Consider the following 23,173-nt stretch of genomic DNA (forward strand, 5'->3'; position numbering starts at 1 on the left):
ACATTAAATATATTTGGCAACTTCGGTTACAGAGAATTTCATGGATCTACAGTACAGTAAGTTGTCTACAGCAGAAGCAAGTACTGATGTATGCATTTAGAAACAAGATCAATTACTCTGAAAAAGCATCCTCTTCATGATGGCTCCTGGATACCTAACTATATAACATGCAACAGCACCACAAATGTTCCAATACAACCACTTTCACCTATGACTGTGAAGCTGCAAAATGAGAAGCTTCTATATGGCTTGGCTATATATTTTTGTCCTCTGAAAAAAAAACATCCCACTTGTCAAAATAACAGTAATACTACTAATAAAAACAAAAAAGCATTACTCCTGGATATCTGTAGTAACCCTTGATAGTATGTGAAGAGAGCTAGAAGACCTTTCTCAATTCTGACTTCCTCCAACAACTTAAGCATCCCAATAGGTGCAGTGTGTGTGCATGTCACACCACACTTGCAGATCACACGCTCCACATTTTTTCCTCAAGTAAATGTCTTTGGTTAGCTTGCAAGTCCTTCGAAGGAAACAAAAGAGTTCCTGTCCTTAGATTCTTTCCAAACTCCTGGATCACAATCAGCACTCACCTGTGCATGTTTCCATTGGTGGTGAAGGACTGTCCACATACTGAACATTTATAAGGCCTTTCACCTGAGTGCACCAGCATGTGGCGATCAAGGGAGCTCGCTGAGCTCAGAGACTTTCCACAGATGCTGCAGGAATGGTCTGTCCCTCCAGTGTCAGTGTTATGCTAGAGAAAGCAACAATTTTTTTTCATTGAATGCCCTTTCTGAAGTGCCGGTAAAATATTAGTGACAACATTTAAAAAGCAGCTTTAAAAAGCCACTAGGCACAACACCTTATATTAAGGCGTGCTCTGTATATACCACTCCTTCCCAGCCCTCCCCCCCAACTCCACCCCTACCCTTCATTTTTAACTACTTAATGCACAAGCATGAACAGCTGTTTCATACAGCCTGCAATGCCTGCCACATGTAGCATTTCTGCTGGGTGTGCAGCAGAAGAGCTAGAAAGGGACTCAGAAACAACCCATCAGACTAATGGTACCTTGGGATACTTCGAGCTGTGCAGTGGCTTGGGGTTGGGTGAGTAGTTAAGGGGGAAAAAGGAAAGATAAAGTAATAATGGCCATTAGCTGCTGTGCTATATGTACCACTCTTTCTTTCTTGTATTCAGAGACTTGAAGATTTCTCCACATACAAACCCCCCCCAAAAACAAACAACAACAACAAAAAAACACAGCCAGGAGAGTAAAAAATAAGAGAAATAAAATAAAATAAAATAAAATAAAATAAAATAAAATAAAATAAAATAAAATAAAATAAAATAAAATAAAATAAAATAAAATAAAATAAAATAAGGGTTACAATACAGGAGGGAGAACTGATGTAGTAAGGATCTTGTGGACTCACAGTGGTGAACGACAGCCTCAGCACCCAAAGCAGAACCTTCTGGCACAGAGAAGGCCAAACCTCCTTATAAGGCATGCATATATTTCAAGAGGAGTAAGAAAAGGCCTGTAGCTGACAAAAATGTGCATCCCCTGTTTAAAAAGCGTATTTTTAATTCTGCCTCCCAAGATTGTGAGGCAGAATTAGATGCTAGACCCTCAGAAGGACTGAGAGCCTCTCCTACACTGAGAGGACTTAAAAATTGTTCCTTCCTGCTTCTTAATTTGCATGACCAGTAAAGAGATCTGTACTCAAACAGGATAACAAAACAGGACTTGTGCCTCATGATGGAAGTGGTTTTCCGGATCCTTGGGATACCTTACGCTACTCAGAACAGGACATACATCCTTGTTTGAGCGAAGATGGGGGTTAGTGTTGGGGAAGGAAGGGGAGTACCCACCTTTGGGTTCAGTTTGGGGGGGAAGGCTTAAAGAAAATACAAGGGGAAGGCTTAAAGAAAAGCAAAACAAACTTATACTGGAAACATTTCTGGTTTGCATATGAAATTGTTTTTTACAACTCCAAAATGCATCCTGGCAAACCAGACGCTCTTACTAACAGTCAGAAATCAGTATTCTGCATACCTGACGAATGTGCATAGTTAGCTGGTGCTGTGTAGTGCAAATCTTTTCACACAGAGGACAGGTATAGGAAGACTTCTCTTCTTTTATTTCCTGTGAACAAAACAAAACAAAACAAAAAAAAATCAGGAGGAATACTGACATAAAAGAACTCAAAAGCTGTTACTGCTGGGGATGGAAAAATCACCCATTGTGAGTATAAAAAGGCCACTGCTGCTAACAAAATAGCTTGTACATGTATGTTTATCATCCTGCTACACCCCTCATGGAAGCTTCAGAAACTTCTGAATTTATAAATAGGGGCCATTTCAACTACTGCAGAAGTTCAGCAGCTGCTTTAACAGCACACGGATACTCAGCAGTAGCAGTTTAGGACAGGAAGTGAAGGCAATTATTGTGACCAGCTCAAACTGCCAGGAGAAATTTAGGTGAGCAGAAAGCAATCCCTGGAATACTGCCAGAATATGTGAGCAAATGCCACTAATCTTCCCAAAAGATCTTTAATGAGAATAAATCTCAGGGACTTCAGGTTTTCCACCCTATCTCAACAGCAAGACACTAGCTCAGTGCCCTTCTCTAGGGGCTGTGTTTTCTGCTCTGTGGCTGACTCAGAAGGAAGAGCAGCGCTTACTGAATCACCAGCACCATTTCCCTTAGCATCCTGTGTTTCTCCTGGAAGCATCCCATCCAGGCACACAAGCCAGGCCCAACCCTTCACAAGCTTGCAGGATCTGATGAGATCATAGCGAGAAAGAGGTGACAATGCAGGAGTGTACGTGACTCAAAACGAACACATTATGAACCCGGTTATTCTCCACCCAGGTGAGAAGCAGGAGTAACCATCCTCAAACCACGAGTACAAACTATGAAGCCAATCCGAGAGCTCAGCCTGATTTAAGTATGCCCTTGAGACACCGAGCAAAGCCACCACTCTTTCAGCCAAGGATGAAATGGCACTCTTGCAGGAACCAAAGGCATTTGCCTGAATTGTCAGCAAGGATGGCTACTGCGTGACATAAAGGGAGTTTTCACCACCTCACTAAGAAGCAGAGGAACAGCTTCTGCACCAAAGCCATTATATTAAAAGCTGCTGAAAATTAAATCTCAGCTTTCTGCAGAATGATGCAAATATTCACCACCTAGACAGAACCTGTTAATTGCCTGTTAACTACACTTCTGGTGACAAGAGAGTACAAAAACCATCTCTGACTGACTGATAGGGAAGTATAGCAATTATGCCAAAATGACATGTTCGACTGGACCTCTTTGCTGGCTATTTTAAGTATCATTAGTAAAATCATGAAAACAAGCAAAAAATGAAGCTTTAGCTCTTTAGCAGTAGCTCTTTATTTGGGAGGGAGTTGATGGGTATGCATGTATCTATGCTTTTCCTCTCTCCACACAACTTTTTTCCTTTCCTCCTCTGCCATCCCAAAAGTTATCAACCCAGAAGCAACCATTTCCAGACTGTCAGACACAAGCATTTGTGGTGAATATTAAGAATGACTAACCCAGGTCTCTGTGACAAATTATCTGGCATGTTTTGAGGAAAGATGCTGACACAGTGTTCTAGAAAGCATTTTTAAGTCTCAAAAAAGCAATTATCACCTCCTATATGACTTGGGGAACCATTCTATAGAGACCCCTATTAAAATCCAACACTGTGCTTTCAAAAGCAGCTCCAGGATAATTTTTTATTAACTTCAGTGACCTGTGGACATGGATGAAGAGTTATTTTCCCATTTTGCATGAAGCAAACAAAACTTGTGACTTCACTTCTAAAAGTACTGGGACTGAAACAACCAGGTTCTCCCACTCCTCCCCACCATTTCTCATGTACATCTTTTTCTAACTCTATTTCAGGGCTCTCCATCCTAAAGGTAATCACTGTAGCCCATGCAAACAGGCCAAGGCCTAATGTACTATTTACTTGCAAAACATTAGAAAGCAAGCAAGAAAGGCTGCCATTATGAAGTTTGAACATCCCAAGAAATTTCCAATTCATTATCTTAGTGCCCCCCCATCCTGTTTATATACAAACCTATAATTTGCACACACTCATTCCATCTTACTTATACAACTTTGATTTTACTATATGCCACCTTTCTGTGGAGTAATGTTTAGCTCCAATTACACTGCAACCCTGTTAAAAGTTGGCTCAGGACAGAGAACAAACACACTGTGCCATGAGGAAAATCCCTGCAGCTGTGCTGACAGTTTAGATGGTGTTTAATCCCCCGGGTATTTCTATGAAATTATCAACCTACTACTTTTATTATTTGCACACACACCCCCCCCTTACCCAAGTGCTGCAGTTCTACATAGAATGCACTTGTTTCAAAGCCTGCTTTCTAGACTGCCTGCTCTTCAAATCATCAAATTAACAGAAGATAGAGTAATTACTGGTTCACCTTGAAGCAAAGATCAGAAACACACTATAGCTCAGCCAGAGCTGATTAGTATTGAACCTGGGGTTTATGATTAACTGAAACCCAAACTTTCTCCAATGGTCACACAGGGTACATGCCGCATACCATAACACAGCTCAAGCAAATCCAGGGTAGCTACAACAGGAATGCTGTTGACTGACCCAATTCAGACCAAAAAAAATATTAGCATCCCTACTGTAAAAGCACCCCCACTCACAAATTTAAAACATTTAAAACTTGGCTACCCCACTGGAGCCAGGTTGGTGAAAACACACTTCCTGAACTGGAAGACAGAATTAGCAGCTAATTTGTTAGCTATTCTCCCTCCAGTAAGTCAAGCTGGCACGACTGCTTTGCATTCAACTCATGGTAAATGCTTTTGCAGTTGTGCATTAGGTCTGTTTGTTTTAATCCAGCACAAAGAAATCCCTTTATCACACTTTTTATTTTCTTCGAGAGCAAAGTAAATGAGAAATTAAAGTGGATGCAGGCTGATGTGAGAACATGTTTATTAGACCATGGGTAGACTACAGCCAAGATAAAGTCAGCATTATAAAGAGAACCATAGACTTTGGGACAAAGGTTCAGGGAAAAATGTTTCACTGCCAACTCATGGGAAACAGCAGTCAGGCCCAGAAAACTAGCTGTTATTATCCTTGAAATTATAATAAGGGGCACATTCTGACCAGAATCTGAGATCTGTGTTCTGCTACACAATGAAACAATCCAGTGCTTTCATTCTGCTATACTGGAAGTGGAAATTTGCTGTATTAGAACTCGCTAACCAGACTGATACCCACTTAATATTTCACATCTCACTTCTATTTTCTCAGCAGTGTAGCTATTTGCCCCTCTGGCGATAACGACCTTTCAGCCTAAAAACAAATAGGCTATTTACAATGTTTTCAATGTATTTGTTTATTTTTACGCTGTAAGAATCCCTCTTAATCCTGTCACATTTACTCTCAAGCTTCCTTTGATTCGATGCCCATCGAAATATCAGGTGGAATAAAGGTCACTAACACTAATAAACTTCTCTGAAGCCAAACCACATGGTGTACTGGCGGACGGCTGTGTAACAGCACTGCTACTGAGACTAGTCTGAACTCCAGTGCCTCACTTCACATGACGAAATCAAGGAACTAGGGCAGCCCCTGAGTGAGAACACTGCAAATAAACCTTAAAGCCAGGTGTTAGACAATACAGTCCCACACAGTTGCTCGTATACTGCCCAGGCTCTTCATTTAAGAATGTTCGTTTATAGTTTATGGCTTTTAACTCCTTCCAAGAAAAAAAAAACACCCAAGACAAATCATAAGTCCGTCAACTGGGCAGCTACTCGACAAGCTATTAATAAACTACTATAGGAACATCACATGAGTCAGGCCTCTCAACCTTTCTGGTCCCTGTTACATCTTGATTCATTTATAAATTTTCCATGCTTCACTGCAAGCTCTAAAGTCAAACGGACACATGAATTTCTTGATAGGCTGCAGCACCTTCATTGGTAGGGGCTTGGCCCAGCAGGAGAAAAGCATGGATATAAATAATCACAGATTTAACTGATACGACTCTCTCATTTTAGATTAATACTGCTACCAACTAGTGCCATCAACTGGTAAATAGAAAAAAAAATGATAAAAGCTACATATATTTGCTTTGCAAGATTTGTACAAAGCATTCTGCAGTAGCTCTTCATAATTTTGTTAACAATGAAGTAAAGGGCATCTTAGACTATGCACCTGTGAAATGAGTGTCTCGATGGATGTTTTGTTTTAGTACCACCTTTAATCTTCCATCGCTTGAATCTTCCCCAGGGACAGCCACACACCTCATGAGGGGTCCCAAATGATGGCAGTACCAAGCCTCCTGCCCCACTGCTCTGCTTCTCTCCAACTTTCTTTTTCCCTAGTTTCATGAAATAATTGGTCCCCCAACAGATGAAGTCAATGCAAGAGCCTGAAGAAAGGATGCATCAGGGAAGAAGGGGCAATTCTTAGGTGGCTTTGCCACTGCATGATACAAGAGCTCATGCTTAAATGTTTTATGTGTGAATGCAAGCAAGCAGACCCTTTTGATTCCCAGTTTTCTAAAGTTATGTTCCGGAGAGCCACCAGAAAATATACACAGGGGAGCAATGGTGGAGGCAAGAAATACCCGCTGAAGGAGAAGGCGGCGAAACAGTCAAAGAACATCATTATGTCTTCTCACTTCCCATGCAGTTGTCTCCCTTTTGCCATCCTTCTGGGTTTACAAACCCCACATGTGGGTTTACATACCTGGTTTCTCCTGCCAATCCGATTTGGTGCAGGAGACTTCAAAGGGGATTTGACATTTTGAGAGCTCCCGCCATTTTCAGCAATCTTCCCCACGTTCATCACTGCTGACATCATGGCGTCAATGGAGGACAAGTCTGCTCCGTCCAAACTGTTTGGTGGGCTTGGTGATACCTGGTAGCTGCTTAAGCTTTCCAACTGCTTCTCTGGAACTAAAAACACACATAGGAGTTTCTATGCCATCTAAAATAAGACCAACCCAAACCCCCACATTGTTTCCAGATGCCTGTAACTTGTATCACACTCTACTGGATCATCACGGAGTACAGGTGACAGCCCATAATAACTGCAATTCTTGTAACAAGAGAAGTTTCTTGTATTGGAAAGCATAAGACAAGGTCTACATTACCTTCTCATACGACCTGCATGTTATGTTCATTTTCAACTTTAATTCAGTTTGGGGCTTATAGAGTGATACACACTCGCTGTAAAATGGTACTATTTGTGGTACCTTGTGATCACCATGAACTAGTACAGCAGTACAGATAAATGCATGCTCTGGCAAGCACAATTGCTCAAGCAAGCACTTATTTGAACAGAACTGCTCAATTAAGGCATTAGCAACACAGCATAGGATACTGGATCCTCCTTATAGTATAGCTTAATCCAGCTCTGTATATGGAGTAAGCTAACTTAGAAAAAACCCAAACAAAACAAAACACCAAATTCACCCCAAATGCCTCTTTACTACCACAGCTGGCATTTATTTACATTTCTTTTCTTTTTGGTCTTCAAAACCATGTTAGTCCATGGAGCATATGTACTACATCCAGAAATAATGCCACTGCTAAAGCTGCTCAGATTCAGACTTCTCCATCACACTCTGTATGTAGCAAGGATTCCAACAAATTCAAAATACACCTAAAATCTCATCTCCAGCTTCTCAACATACAGACGTGTCAAACACACAGCTAAGGCCTTCCACTTTCCTCTTTATGACTTTGAAAAGGGAAATACTTTCAAACTGAACATTCTGCTCCCCAAAAAGAAGTCTCCCAAACAAACAGGAACACCCTGCAAGTCTATTGCTCTGTCAACTCTGATGGAGAGCAAAAAATCTTAATGTGTGATGTGAGAAAGTCGCTGAAACACAAGAGGGTGTGAGGGTGAACAAGGAGGAACATGTTTGTGAACATTTGATCTCTGCATAATACTGTCTTTGGAAGATAAGCTTGAGTATTATAAACAGGTGTTTTTTGAGGCTAAGTAATGTGGTGCCAAGTTACCAGGAGCCAAGAAAATCTTAGTTTGGAAGTAATGGTAGCTGAGCATTCATGTGCCCATGCTTCTGCTAACCAATTTTACACTTTTCAGACAGATAGTCTTGGAAGGCAGACGCAGGGACTGTGAGAATGAAGACCCTACACACACTCTAGGAAAGGAACTGGTTCGAGACCATCTTAAGAACCTGAACATACACAAGTCCATGGGACCTGATGAAATCCATCAGCAGGTCCTGAAGGAGCTGGCAAATGAAGTTGCTAAGCCACTGTCCATCATATTTGAAAAATCATGGCAGCCAGGTGAAGTTCCCAGTGACTGGAAAAAGGGAAATATAACCCCCATTTTCAAGAAGGGGAAAATGGATGACCCGGGCAATTACAGACCAGTCAGTCTCACCTCTGTGCCAAAATCTTGGAGCAGATTCTCCTGGAAGGCATGTTGAGGCACATGAAAAACAACAAGGTGCTTGGTGACAGCCAGCATGGCTTCACTAAGGGGAAATCCTGCCTGACCAATTTGGTGGCCTTCTATGATGGGGCTACAGAACTGATGGAGAGGGGTAGAGCAGTTGATGTCATCTACCTGGATTTGTGTAAAGTGTTCAACACTGTCCCACACGACACCCTTGTCTCTAAATTGGAGAGACATCAATTTGATGGATGGACCACTCGGTGGATAAAGAACTGGCTGGATGGCTGCATGCAAAGACTTGTGGTCAATGGCTCAATGCCCAGCTGAAGACCAGTAACGAGTGGTGTTCCTCAGGGATTGGTGTTGAGACCGGTCTTGTGCAACATCTTCATCGCTGACATGGACAGTGGGATTGAGTGCACCCTCAGCAAGTTCGCTGATGACACCAAGCTGTGTGGTTCGGTTGATACGCTGGAGGGAAGAATGCCATCCAGAGGGACCTTGACACACTTGTGAGGTGGGCTGATGCCAACCTCATGAAGTTTAACCATGCCAGGTGCAAGATCCTGCACCTGGGTCGGAGCAATCCCAGGCACAGCTTCAGTTTGAGCAGAGAAGAGATTCAGAGCAGCCCTGTGGAGAAGGACCTGGGGGTGCTGGTCAATGAGAAAATGAACATGAGCCGGCTTCAGTGTGCGCCTGCAGCCCAGAAAGCCAACCGTATCCTGGGCTGCATCAAAAGGAGCGTGATTCTGGGCTGCATCAAAAGGAGGTTGAAGGAGGTGATCCTGCCCCTCTACTCTGCCCTCGTGAGACCTCACCTGGAGTACTGTGTGCAGTTCTGATGTCCTCAACATAAAAAGGACATGGAACTGTTGGAACAAGTCCAGAGGAGGGCCACGAGGATGATCAGGGGACTGGAGCACCTCCCCTATGAAGACAGGCTGAGAAAGTTCGGGCTGTTCAGTCTGGAGGAGAGAAGGCTGCATGGAGACCTCATAGCAGCCTTCCATTATCTGAAGGGGGCCTATAGGGATGCTGGGGATGGACTCTTCATTAGGGACTGCAGTGATAGGACAAGGGGTAATGGGTTCAAACTTAAACAGGGGAAGTTTAGATTGGATATAAGGAGGAAATTCTTTCCTGTTAGGGTGGTGAGGCACTGGAATGGGTTGCCCAGGGAAGTTGTGAATGCTCCGTCCCTGGCAGTGTTCAAGGCCAGGCTGGACAAATCCTTGGGTGATATGGTTTAGAGCGAGGTGTCCCTGCCCATGGCAGGGGGTTGGAACTTGATGATCTTAAGATCCTTTCCAGCCCTAACTATTCTATGATTCTACGATTCTATAAAGGTTATGGATGGCTAAAGAAATGTATGCACCAGTGCTTCTGCTCAATGTATCTTATACATGTCACATAAATTAGGGGTATGGAAATGTTTCTACAAGCCTTAATGAATGCCCTAATTTTACACAGTCAAACAGAGCTAGTCAAACCAGTTACCTTCATTTTTGTCCCCTGGTTGACTGGGGCTCTCTTCTTGGTTGCTGGTCTCCTCACTTAGTGTAGCATGTATAGTAGCGTCTGGCTCTTCAGCCTCTTCTTCAGCAGCACCCTCTAGCACTGTGTGAGGAAGAAGAAAAAGGGAGTGTAAGTTTTTCTGGAAGCCATTTCAGCAAAAATAAGACTACAGTCCTTTAGTTTGAGGGCTCCCCTGACTGCTATATGAAGTCTGATGAAGCATGTAAATAGTACCAGCGCAGCCTACTCCCACAAGTGGCCAGGCACTGGGCTGGGAGATGCTGCTGCCTCTGCCAGTGGTGAAACCTGGGCAGACAAAGAAAGGAAAAAAACCTTACTGGCTTGGTCCCCAGTATTCAGACAGTAAAATCACTGATGGTCATGACATTTGGTTAAGAAATTGGAAGAATATTCTGCAGCTAGAGAATTTAAGTAGTTCAATTTCACACACACACACACACACACACACACACACACACACACACACACACTCCTCCCCCCTTCTCGGAGGACGAACTCCAGCACGTGAATTCATGGTGACCTTTTTCTTCCTTCTAGCACTGGTGAAATGACTACTGAGGTTTCTGGGGCCATTTGGCACATTCCTTGCACCCACTGCCCAAGGCTTCCAGATGAGCTGAAGACATAAGCAACCACCATATGTGCCAACAGAATTTCACCACACCCCTTTCTGAAACCACAGACTTATCATGCTATCGCTGGGGTTTCAGGAAGGATGCCTGTTCTGGCTGGGGAACGACAGGGCAGTTAAACATCATTTTTAGAGGTGACGGGGAATGATCAACCATGAGGAAGAGAGTTCTCTGCATGGCACCCACAGTAATAGCCTCTGGAAAAAGCTATTTGTAATATGGAAAATTACTGATACATTTTAATAGACAAGTACACCTTTATAACCTTACAAGTAAAATAGCCATGGAAATGAAGATGCTGGGGGCATTTAATCACCTCAGATTTACAAATTCAGCAAACTTCATACAGGTTTTCCTTTTTTTCGGAAAGCAGAGGCCATCAGCCTCAAACTGTGGTTAACTCAACAGGATTTCTTTCTTTAAAAAAAAACATATTCTCCAGGATGACATGCAATTCAGTCACATAAGACATCTTCAGATGCTGTTTGAACAGCATTTGCAAACAATAAATGACTACATCATCCCAACTACTGACATTTTAAAGCACACAAGAAAAGGCAGACAAAGAGAAAGGGCCCAGCTTGTGTCAAGCAGCTCCTTATTTCACACAATGCCAGACAAAGCAGCATATTCAAGCTTCCTACATTTAACTGCTGACCCTCCTAGAAGCAGCACACAGATGATTTGACATAAGAGAGCTAGCACAGTCAAGAGACAAAACCTGGGATCCAACTAAGCCCTGTGTCTAAGGCTAACAACACCAACTTGTTAACAAACACTGCTTTCATTCTGCATCTTCAAAACCAGGCAGAAAGACTACTTTTATGCTACCCTGAACAACTCAAAGTAACTCTTCCCTAGTATTTTTTCTACTTTTCTTCTGAAAAAAACACTAGTGGTCCCTGTGACACAGGGACTTTTTGATCCAAGGCAAGGCCAAGCACCCATCCTTCACTATTTTCTCCAGTAATTATGGGACATGCTTATTTTATTTTTTTGTCCTTAAAAAGAAAGGTCCATCTCATTGAAGAACAACATAGCTATTTCTTTTCTTTCTCCTGCTCCACCCCGTATCTTCTTTTAGCCATTTATGTGGTAGCTGACTTAATTTTAAATAGAATAAACAGAATTACATTCAAGAGTGGCCAAATCTTCTAAGTTGCTTGCTGTATCTGCTTAGTACCACCAAGAATAAGGACCAGTTTAAATTATTTGGAGGGATTTCCGCTAAAACAATGCAACTAAGTGCTTAAAAAAACCCCAACACAACAAAATAACTCTTCTTTCCAAAGCAGACCTATTCATTCCTCTTTCAGTCAATACCTAGGACATTAACGTCACTACTGATTCATCCAGGAAGAAAATCTATTGTGCAACCATGAAGACTCCTGTGTTGGCCAAGGTAGCTGAGGAGCTTCCCAGAGAACTAGAGTCAGAATTCCTAGTGCTGCATTTAGCAACAGTGAAAATGGGAACTGTTCCTCACATAGAAAAGGAATGAACACACGAACATATAAACAAACCTACCTCCTGTTTAGGAACATCTGCCAGCTTGTTCTCCACTCTTTCAGGAAGAAAACTATGTATTGTGCTATTACAGGCTTTCATACTTTCTATGAACCAACAGTTATTTTACAATCTTCCTGCTAACGCAAACCAAGATGTATAGTCACAGATCTTGTTCTTAAAACCATTTTCTGTACATCAAAAATCTCCTACTTTGGAAGCAGTCAAAAGCCTTACCAGGTATTATTACTGTTACATGCTTTTCTTTACATACATATTTTCTAATCTCTTGCATGAAGCAGAAATGCACCACTGAAACAAAGACAACTACATGAGCAGCACACACTGATTTCAGAAGCATAACTTTCTATTTGCAATAGGATATAGAAACAATAAGAATACTGGGCCAAATCACTCCTTCCTGTGGGAAAACCCATGGCAGAGTGCCTTTAGGCAGGAACATACTGAGAGATTTCTCTTGCAGCCTTTTTTTTTTCTTTCTTTAAATAAATGCATCACTAAGGATGGGGAAGTGAGTTTTTTTTCCCACAGCACCTAAGAAACTCAGGGAATCAGACAGGCAGCAACCAACACAGATGCCCTCTGCCATGCGGCCTTCAGGACTGCAAGCCTTCTCAGCTCACACCAAATGTCCCTGCTTGTAGATCATCCTGATGGAGCCTTCTTCCTCCCTCTCTCCAAAAGAAAACAAAGACCTCCAGGAAAGAGGACAAAGAGGAAATAAGCTGGCAAACAGTGCAGCCTCAAGTTGCATTCAACACTGGACCAAAGCCTCTAGGAAACAGGGAAGTAGTCACAAGCATTCAAGTCATCTTCTACTTTGAAGAAACCCCCTGGTGACACAGTTATCCTCTGTGAAAAGGAGGAAAAGCAGAAAGCAAGCAACAGAACAAGAGCACTAATATATGGCAAGGTGGGGAGACAAACAACAGGACCAAACAAAACAATGCAGCAGTTCTATTTTCACAGACAACACCAAGGGACCTGGCTGTTCTGCAGGACAGTGTCTCCTCTACCTGATGATGTTGCTGAAACTATGAAACTGGGGCAACCTTGATCCTAGAGAGAAACTGAGGGGCTTTAGCTCCTGTTTCTGAGGCCCACTCCTGATGCCCCATATAACCAGCTAATGCGAGAGTTACTGAGAAAGCAGAGAGCTAAAACAAGAAAAAAAAGCCTTGTTGCTTCCCATTCAGTCTGTACAGGAAGACACTTGCTAGACCTATTTCCTCCTTTGGGATAAAGTGTGACTCCGCTGAATGCTAAAGCTGAGCCCATCAACAGTTACTTCCCCCCTTAACTCAAGTGTATTTATTTGTATTTAATTTTCTTGTTTTAAGACCACTCTCAACAGTTAGAGCTGCTTCTCCTTCTAATGGGAGCATCAGGGATGAAGCAAAAAGGAAGAACACTGGCCACAGGGGAAGGAAGAAGAAAGAAGAAATGATGAGTCTTCAGAGTCACAGTCACTTGACTTGCTGCCGAGAGGCGGCTACACAAGCACAGAGCAGCACGTCCTGGCCCCTGGGAGCTGGTACAAGTCTCTGCTCCAGGTTGCTCCACTGTCTTTGCACATGAGCTCTCCCTTTGGAATAGATAGGAAGAAACACACAATACAAGCAAGGAGGGGAAAAACCTGATGTGTAGCACAAAGCTGCTCATTGTTCTGCCTTCCGAAAAAAATCCACATTAACGTTAAAGTAGAAGCCATGCACTAATTGGGCCAGGGAAAGATTAACACTCTCAGCCAAATATTTCTACTGGTTTCATTAAACATGCCATAGTACGTATTACAGAATATGAAGGAGGGAGGAGGAACAGGGGAAACAAATGACAGTTTTAGGAATGTGCACCCCCACACACATGCATTTCAAACCACTTTTTCCCATGAGGACCAAACAGGAATCCTGAGCTGCCTTCATCATTTCCATCTTAGCAACGCTATTAGCTTATTCAAGGCTTTCCCACTGTTGGGTTGTTTTTTTTTTAAGTGGTAGGAAAAAAAACCCCAAGGATCATTTAAATGAAGGCCAGACCTTCTAGTATACAAATATAGATGAGAACAGAACTTCAAAGAGGGTATCGCATTTGAATAAACAAACTTTACCGTTTACAAGACTGTAATACCTAAGGATTGCTACACCGCACTCCAAACCATTTCTGATGCACTGGTTTCCTACTAAGCTTCTACACAGAGATTTTACTCTCAGAGCACATGGTGCCAAGCACAAATGGTCAGAGATGCACATGATCACCAGCACTCCATTCTGAACGTGATTTTGCATCAAAGCTGTCAGGAAGGAAAGCGGGTGAGAAGGCATCATGTGGGAAGAAAAAAGGGTTAACACTAATCAAAGCACTGCCTCAAGGCAAAGAAAAATGTTTTCCTGACTGACCTTTTTAATACCAACTCTGCCCTAGCTACTCAAGTGCTGGTGCTGACTCGGCATCCCAGTGGTAGAGAATTACACTGGCAGCATCACCTCACTGTCACCACTGCTGGAGCATCAGCACAGAGCAGCCTATGGGGAAAGGAGGGCAAACACAAAAGGAAAGACAGTTGCTCAGGAGTATCTGGTGGTAGTTTGGTAAAAGCCAAGAATGTTACCACTAAGGTTTTGAACTTGTACGTGTAACTAATGTTTTCCTCTAGGGAAAACCAAAACCAAAGAAAGATAACAACCAGAAGCAGCAGCACCTCTTGAAAGGTGCTCTCCGAGCACCAAAAGACAGACTGCTCCTCTTGCTATGAACTCTCTGAGCTATCAGTGATGGAACTGCTTTATCTGTGCTAGAGCACATGTAATACTCTGCTTTCTAAAATAACCCTATGCGTCCACAACATCCATATGCCTTTTCATACCTAGCATGTACATAGACAAACACAGACACAGAATAAACAAGCAAAGCCCATGCTCATGGCCATGCCTTAAAACTGAGCTAGGGACCAACTTTTGGGAGTGGGGCAGGGGAAGAAGCACCAAACAAGGACAAGAAGACCCCTGTATTTCTAGATTATTTTGTATACCGTTGTTACAACATCTAACGGTTAGGCTGCATTTTAAATACTCAAACATACTTACTCCTGTTTTATTTCCTTGACTGCATGATGGGATAAGTGTTTGCATTTGGGTTTTGTGCAGGTTTTGAAAATCACCTCCTCATGACTTATGGACCGCTAATGATCCTCAGGACTTTGGCTCAGATGACCAAAAGCACCTCTCTATAAAGCATATCAGAATATGAACTTTGTTAATGTCTTAAGCAAACAACAACTGATACTCTGGTATTACATTGATGTAATACACTGGAAACAAGGGCAAACAATGTAACAGTGAGATGCCATACAGGCAGGCATTTCCTGGAGTAAATTCACTTATATGGTCCAACAGTTTTACAGCAAGGCAAAGAGACACCAGGCAACTTTACATAAAACACAGTTGTACGTATCTTCTGGGCCCTGCACTCAGTTTGCTAACTCGTCAGTGAGCAAACTAACACGTTTGTTCCTTTCACAAGAGGTGTGCTATGGGAACAGCCCTCCTGCAGGCGCCTGTGGACTTACTATGATAGAAAGGAGAACTGAGGCACATGCTGCTCCAGCACTGAGAGCGAAAGCAAAACCCAACGGCCCCCAGGCTCCCAACAGGAAAGCCTAGGTCTCTGCAGCCACACTGGGCAGAGGGCTTGATCTGAGCCTGCACTGAGCTCCTGATCAGCACTGCAAAAACCTGTGGCCACACTTAGGCTCAACAGCTGATGATAAATACGAGATTTTTTTAACACCTTAGCCCTCCTCCCCCCTTGACCAAAGAAGTATCTACAAGCTGCTCCTCGCCCTCACTGTTTGCATCAGCCTGTGGGTGAGCACCTGGCCCACCAGGAAGCCTCTGTCACCAAACTACAGGCAGCTTTGAGAGCTTGTTCAAGCAAAAAGGATTCTGAGTTTGAAGACAGCTTAACAAACCTGGGGCCACGAGCACTACTTTAAGACAGGCAAAAGAAATAAAGTCAGAGCAACAGCAGAGTAAAACAAGCGGCTGTAAGCAGACATCCCTGAACTCCTTCCGATGCAGACAACTGCAAACACCCCTCCATCCCCACCGCTGCCTGCCTGTGCGGCTGTTGTCAGGAGGCCTCCATCTCCCCCATCACTGGGCACCCCAGCAACGCAGTGACAAGAGAGGACAGGATGGGCCTTGGGCCTTACTGGGCACATCCCCTCCCCTGTGCCCTCCCCACCGGCTGAGGAGGGACACAAAAGCAATACTGTCTGTCCTTATAAGCTCTGCTTTGCATGTGTTCAGGGAGCAGGGACAGCTGTGCGGACGGCTCACAGAGTTCCAGGAAGTCGATGTGTTTCTTGGCTTTGACTCCAGTTTATTTGCCTTAGATGAAGTGGCGACCCGAGAAAGTCCCTTCGCGTCCCCCCTGAGCTGGCACTGGCCACAGGTCCCTGGGACATGGCTAGGGGTCTCTCCCCACACCCATGGCCTTCTCCAGTACAGCTGCCACATCTCTCCCTGGGGCTGAGACTGGCTTTTTCCCCACCTGGCAAGGGGACAGCCCTGGGACACAGCGTGGGAGAGGGTGGGAGCCCGGAACAAAGCCAGGACCAGAGGGAGCAGGCCCTGAAGGCTTTTCCCTTGGCAGGCAGGATGGAGGTGACTTGGGAAGGTGGGAATGGGTCAGGCGAGCAGCATCATGCTGCCTGCCAAAACCACAGCATGGCCCTGATGGAGCCAAGGACAAGGGACAGAGCAGAGGGACAAGAGGAAGCCAAAGTGAGAGCCATCTCTATCACGCATGTCTCCCTGCGGAACAAGCCAAGGAAGGGGAGGCGTGCCTGCCCAAGGGGAGCCCCAGCCCAAGACACAAAACCTCATCTGCTGGAACTCCTGCCTCAGATCAGCAAGAGGGGATGAGAGATGCAAAATGAGGAAACAATCTAAAACGTAGCTCTGTGGGTTTGGGTTTGTTTGGTGTTTTGGGGTGGGGTTTTTTTTTGGTGGTTTTTTTTTTTCATTTTTGCTTTGCCCTGCCAAATCCAGTTGACTTAGAACACTGGAGGGGGGGAAGCTATAGCTTGACATCCCATCACCTACACGGCTAAGAAAGCACTGTGCTGGGGGAACCAGATACTTGTCCAAGAGCCTGAGGGATGAGCTGGATGGATTGCACTTGGGAAAGCCAAATGGAAAACATTTCTGAGTAACAGAGAAGAAAAGCAACCTCCCCTCCAAACAGCCTGAATTACAGCATCCCTTGGCTCCCCTGGAGGAGAGGCTGCAGGGACACGGGGCGGGCAAAATGGGACACTGGGCTTGGCTGGGTAGCTGTGACGGAGAGCCCCGACAATATATGGCCAGTCTAAACCACGGGATATCTTGTCCTTTTAAGGTGGGCCAAGAGCAAGCATCTGTGCAGCAGCAGCAGTACAGTCCCTGCCTGCCATCAATAGCCCCTGGTGTCACTGAAAAAACAGGGGCTTCTGTGCCATACCAACTGGCTGTGCAGATGCCCAGGCACCCACCCCAAGAGGATACAATCCATCCGGTTGTTCCTCTGCACAGCATCACGGAAACAAGAACAGTAGTGACTATAGGAAGAAAAGCCACAAAACCATGCTGGCTGCTCAGCTTGCTGGCAATTGGTGCCTGCAGCTGTCGGGGAGGGAGGGAGGCAAAAAGGGAGGGCCTATCCCTGTCACCATCCCCTTCCCTGTCCCTAGCCCTGATGGCCAGCAGCTCACCCAAGAGCAGCTTCAGACCCACGACTCGAAGTGCAGGTTTAAAGTGAGTTTCTGCTGGGAGAAACAAGAGACATTTCACTCCCTTCATGCTTCCTCTTCACACTCAGCCAAGAGCTGTGTGTGTGCAGCAGGATGAGTTGAGCAGGGATTAGAGAGGCAGGACAAATCATGCCAAGGAAGATACAGAAAATCTCCTGCGCTAGTGCCTGTTTCATGTGTGGCACCCTGGTTGCAATACTCTTCGTCCAGGATGGATTTAGAGAGAGCTTCACAGAGGGCCTGAATGCACATGCAATTTTACAGAACCAGGTCTGGAAACAGGGTAATCCAAACCAAGACTCTCCTTTTGGAGTAGCTATGTCCCACATGGTGTTTCACCACTGTAACTGCATCCACATGCTAGCAAATTTCCTTGCACAGGCAAGCCCAAGGTGGAGAGCACGGGGTCGCTTACCACAGAGCCCCAACACATCCTTTACATCCCAACTGCACTGTGTTTGCAGGATGTGCCAGACCACTCTGTGCCTGGAGCCTGCAGCAGGTAGCATGCCGAAGCACTTTACACCTTGCAAGATAATGTAATAAAATGATGCACAATTTGAGAAGAGTAGAAATTACAGGGATTAAAACTCATTTCCTGGTGGTAGCGTTGTCAACCACCATGATTTTATCACAAGCCCTGTAAAAATCTGGTGGTATTACATTACTGCACAGAAATCTAAAACTCTTTTTTTTTTTTTTTTTTTAACTAAAACTTCCAGATTTCAGTGTTGTGGAGAAAAGACAGAAACATTCCATGCTCAAAAGAATACAAAAAGCAAATGGAAGTGAACAGATTAATTTTAAAGCCTCCAGCTTTTAAGGATAATCATCATCTCAGATGCTCAACCTGTAATTTCTTAACACACACACACACACACACACACACACACACACACACATACACACACACAGAGCCCCCAATAGCAAGAGTGTCCCATCTTTAAGCAGCACGTTTTGTACCCTGGATCATACAATTTCCAAAACTGAAATGGCTTTTTTCATTTTTTAAAGAGGGAAAAGAATCGCTGCATCTCGGCACATTTCTAGTGTTTTAAGTTAAAAGCCAGCACAGCTGCACTTTAATGCTACTTAAAGATGAGAACCTCCACCACATTACCAAACTCATTTTCAGCTGAAGGAGATTCAACATGCAAATATTTTGCAGAGAGAATGATTCAAGAGTTTGCAGCTTTTCTCACTGCTGTTTTCCAGGGAGCATGACTTGCTGACAGGATTAACTACTGCCAGGCTCACGAAGCTGGGAGACAGCTGCCACATGGCAGCCATTTACTACAAAGCTCTACTCCTCTAAAGTTAGGAGAGAGGCAGACTATTTCATCTGTGTTATCAGCAGGGTTCCTCTGCTCCACAGGCTTTAGTGACTAGGCTTTTTCTAAACAAACACCTCCTTTTCTCCCCCACCTTGTTAACATCATTACCTTCCTGTCTTCTGTTTCTGGTCAGCACAGGAACTATTCCTCCTATCACGCTCCCCAAACAACAACAGCAACAAAAATCTACAATCAAGACAATCTAAAACATTCAGAAACACGCATACCCCCCAAAATAGATCTTTTAATTATTTTTAGCTTAAAATTTTAAGAGGGGAAACCACATGCCACAGGGAGGAAAGACAGTTGTGCTGGAGCAAAGGGATCCAGAAGCATCCACCAGCATTTGTGATGCCAGCCTCCAACTGCAATATCCAAAGCTGCTACACAGCTTTCCCATTAACAAGGTAACCTGTAGCAATTCTTCTTAACTTGTATCTCCACACCAGGCAGACTCTCTGCAGACCCACAAGCCAAAGCCAACCCCTGCCTACACCTTATGAGGCACAAACAGGTCTCAAGTCAATCACCTCCTACAGTCTGCTGAGGACCAGGAACAGATATACACCATCTACATCATCTCCATGTGATATTCAGCATATATGACCATCGGTTGCTATTCTCCTCTTATTTTGAACCAGAGTTACAAGATACAAGCTAGAAGTTTAATTTTACCTCTGGTAATATCTATCTATCTGCTATAGATACTAAGAGTACGACAAATCATTCAAACTGAGGTTTATTGCTTCCTCTAGGTAAAGGGAGAACTCAGCCTTAGAAAAATGTCTCTCCCATCACTGATGATCAAGCTGTCACTGATGATCAGTCTCGTGAGCATGCCCACTGGCATATACCAGCTGGACATGTAGCCTTCAGGGCTGTTTGCAGAGCTCTGAACTCTGAAATACAAAGTTCTCAGTTTTAGTTAGGTAAATTAATTACATCAGCAGATGGTGCTGGCAAGCCTCTACCAGGTTGAGATTCCTCACAGGAAAGCCACTAGGAAAATTTTAAACAGCAATGCTACTTGCCTGTGGTATTCTTCGGTAGGAGTTTTCTTTCTATTTTGAAGAACACACAGTGAAACTAACCTGTGGGAGGTGCTTCCTGCACACTTCACAAAATGAAACAGCATCTGTTAGTTTTCATAGACTGCAACATGCATGCAAAAAGATGGGGCACAGGGATCCAGTTCAGCAGCTTCTCATGGAATTCAGAAGCACCTCAGCTTTATCATATAAGAAGCCTCAGAAACGACGTATCTCTGTCTGACTTGAGAAAAGATGTATTTTCAAAACAAGAACTGCATACACGCAAACATACACACAAATCCCCCTTCATCCACAACCACATCCAGCTGCTGACCTTCCATGTTCCTTATAGCATAGCCTTTGCTCTGGGACTTTAAAGCCTAGCAGGCGTTTCTAAAGGGTTTTACAAAGTACACAGGCCCAGCCTTGTAAAATCTCATAAGGAATCCACGGAGGTCATCGTGGAGCTTGGACAGTCTGCAAACAGCATAATCCACGTGCTGGGAAGGTAAGGAATGACCAAAGTCAGGCACATAGGCCTGAAGATTTCTGCAGTTACTGGCTCCTCCAACAATGCTGTAAACCCTGGAGGAAACGCCTGCTGATCTTCAAAGCCTGTCAGAAGGAACAGCCTTAAGTTTCCTGAACATGAGCATTCTGGTTGAGAGGCCATAATCCTCTTATGTACGCAGAGAGAAATATAAAAACAAAGCAAACAACAAAAAAAATTACAATCCACTAATGTTAATAACTGTAAGTAACCAGTGAGACTGACCCTCTACTCTGCAACGAGCTGTCGGATCCATCCAGCAAAGTTTTGATGCTCTTCGGCACAACAGCCACACGGATCAAGCAGCAGCTTACAATCTCTGCAGCTTTCCTTTTTCTAGTCCAGGCAGTACTCCACACGTGTAGACTCCTGGAACTCAACACTCAGTCGTTCGGACTAGGAGGGGATGCTACAACCAGTAGGTGTGCAAGGTGTCCAGCGTAACTATATCAAGACCATTGCAGTGTGTGCTGCACTGCCGGCAGAATTTTAGGTACAGCCTTCAGTCGCCTGACGGGCTGCACAGGCGACCATGAGTAAAGGGGAGTCTGGACACCTGCACACTGCAAAGAATTGCAGGAAGTTTATTTCAGGAACGCTGGGGAAAAAAAACAACAAAAAACAAAAAAACAAAACAGACAAAATTGTGAACAGGTTTCTTCAGTAAATGAAGTTTCAAGTTGCTAATTCTCCAGCCAAAAACGTCTGCTGCTAGTCCAAAACCACCCTCCTCTTCCAAAAAAGCAATTCCAGTGCTAGCGCTTCACACACTGCCATCAAACACATGATACACACAATTCTTCCCACAATTCATGTCTGAAAAGGCAAACTCATTTCCTTCTGCTGACTCCCATTGACATGTAATATACCATAAAGTTAGCCTGAAACAAACTCTCATGAATTATGTGTAAATTCAACCCAACCCTGAGTAAAACATCAGCTGCAAGTTGCATAGAGAAAAATGAATGACAACAAAAACCCAAACAAATGGCCTGTGTACCCACACCCACCCACCCCAGTTTCTGCAGCAGAACAGCAAAAGTTTGCCAGTGGGACCTTGACTAATCACTTTCATATATGCCCACATAGTGAAGCAACACTGAAGTATCATAATCAGACCTATGATACTGAAATTCATGTTCTTTTGAGGAGTGATATTTCCATGTGAACATTTTATCAGTCATATATACATACACACCCACACAGGCACTTTCTTTTAATCCTAAAAATGAAACCACCTTGCTTTACAGTTTTAAACCAGTATATACAATATATATATGCGCACACACATATATTTTATATATACACATTTACATGAATCTTGCTGAGGTTATGTAGAATCTACTCTATGACCAGAGGTGAACAAGACCTGAAGTGTTTTAAAACACCCACAAATGGAAAAATAATTAAAAAAAGATAAAATTTGTTATTGTTCTTTGATCAGGTTACAGTCCTCTAAAGGAACAAACTATTTACACCCAGATGACAGATCCCATTCTCCAAACTTCATATAAAAAAATCACGCTCTTTCAGAGCAAAAGGAAAGGAAAAAAGAAAACCTTTACACCAGAACTCATGCTTTCACTCAGGTACTAAATAGCAGGAGCTATCTTCCACTTCCAGTTCAGACATCACTGTTTTGTAGCAAGTTTTATATGCCTTATGGAGCTCAACCATTCAATATAAAGAGAATCGAGAGAAGAATTCAAGGAATAGGTAGCCGCCTCACCTGTAGAGCAGACAAGCATGTATTTAAATGAGTTAAAATACAAAACGAAGAGGAAAAAGCAAGGAAAACCACCAGCTAAATACATTATTTCTCACTGTAAGGTGAAAACTTTTCTTAATCTACCCACTCATTTCACACATGGTAATGCACAACTATCATTTGAACAAAAATTAGAAGAGTTACCACCAGATTTGTTTCACTCATTCCTTCATCTAGACTTCAAATGGGGTTTCTGAAGCTCGAAGATTTCACCATCCCTCCTTACTGGCAACTGAAGACAGAAACTGGCCTCTTCCTCACCTATTAGTGTCTGGCATGCCACAAAGGCTATGGAGGTAGGCACCCACATAAACAGAAATGGCAGTAGCACCATGTTCCGTATATTTCACACCAAACTTGAAACATTAAATACAGATTTGACATTAAAACATGAAAGCTGAAAAATTCAAAGGTTTCTCAGCAAATACACCCCTTTAGAACTTCCTAAAATCTCTAAACATGGATAATTTCTGAAGTAATGAGGACTTTAAAATAGCAGTAAGGGAGCTCCCTGAAGGGTGGGGTAATTGGGAGGGTTATCA

General features: G+C 43.6%; 1 protein-coding gene across 12 annotated transcripts in view; it reads right to left on the reverse strand.

Annotated features, from left to right (window-relative positions):
- RREB1 (ras responsive element binding protein 1) overlaps positions 1–23,173 on the reverse strand; it is a 125,389-nt gene that overhangs the window by 59,654 nt on the left and 42,562 nt on the right. For 6 of the 12 annotated variants that reach the window (XM_061346546.1, XM_061346544.1, XM_061346545.1 and 3 more), the window contains 4 exons: positions 9,960–10,079; positions 6,768–6,976; positions 2,063–2,152; positions 594–757 (listed from right to left, as the gene is read on the reverse strand). In XM_061346546.1, coding sequence (XP_061202530.1) covers positions 594–757; positions 2,063–2,152; positions 6,768–6,976; positions 9,960–10,079 — 583 coding nt within the window. Of the gene's footprint in view, positions 1–593; positions 758–2,062; positions 2,153–6,767; positions 6,977–9,959; positions 10,080–20,373; positions 21,035–21,088; positions 21,462–23,173 lie in introns of those variants that run through there. The other 6 variants (XM_061346547.1, XM_061346548.1, XM_061346551.1 and 3 more) reach the window with 2 other exon arrangements.

The sequence above is a fragment of the Neopsephotus bourkii genome, unplaced genomic scaffold (genome assembly GCF_033783945.1).
Source record: "Neopsephotus bourkii isolate Nb327-2 ecotype Australia unplaced genomic scaffold, CSIRO-AGI_Nbou_v1 NB_272, whole genome shotgun sequence".
Classification (NCBI taxonomy): Eukaryota; Metazoa; Chordata; class Aves; order Psittaciformes; family Psittacidae; genus Neopsephotus; species Neopsephotus bourkii.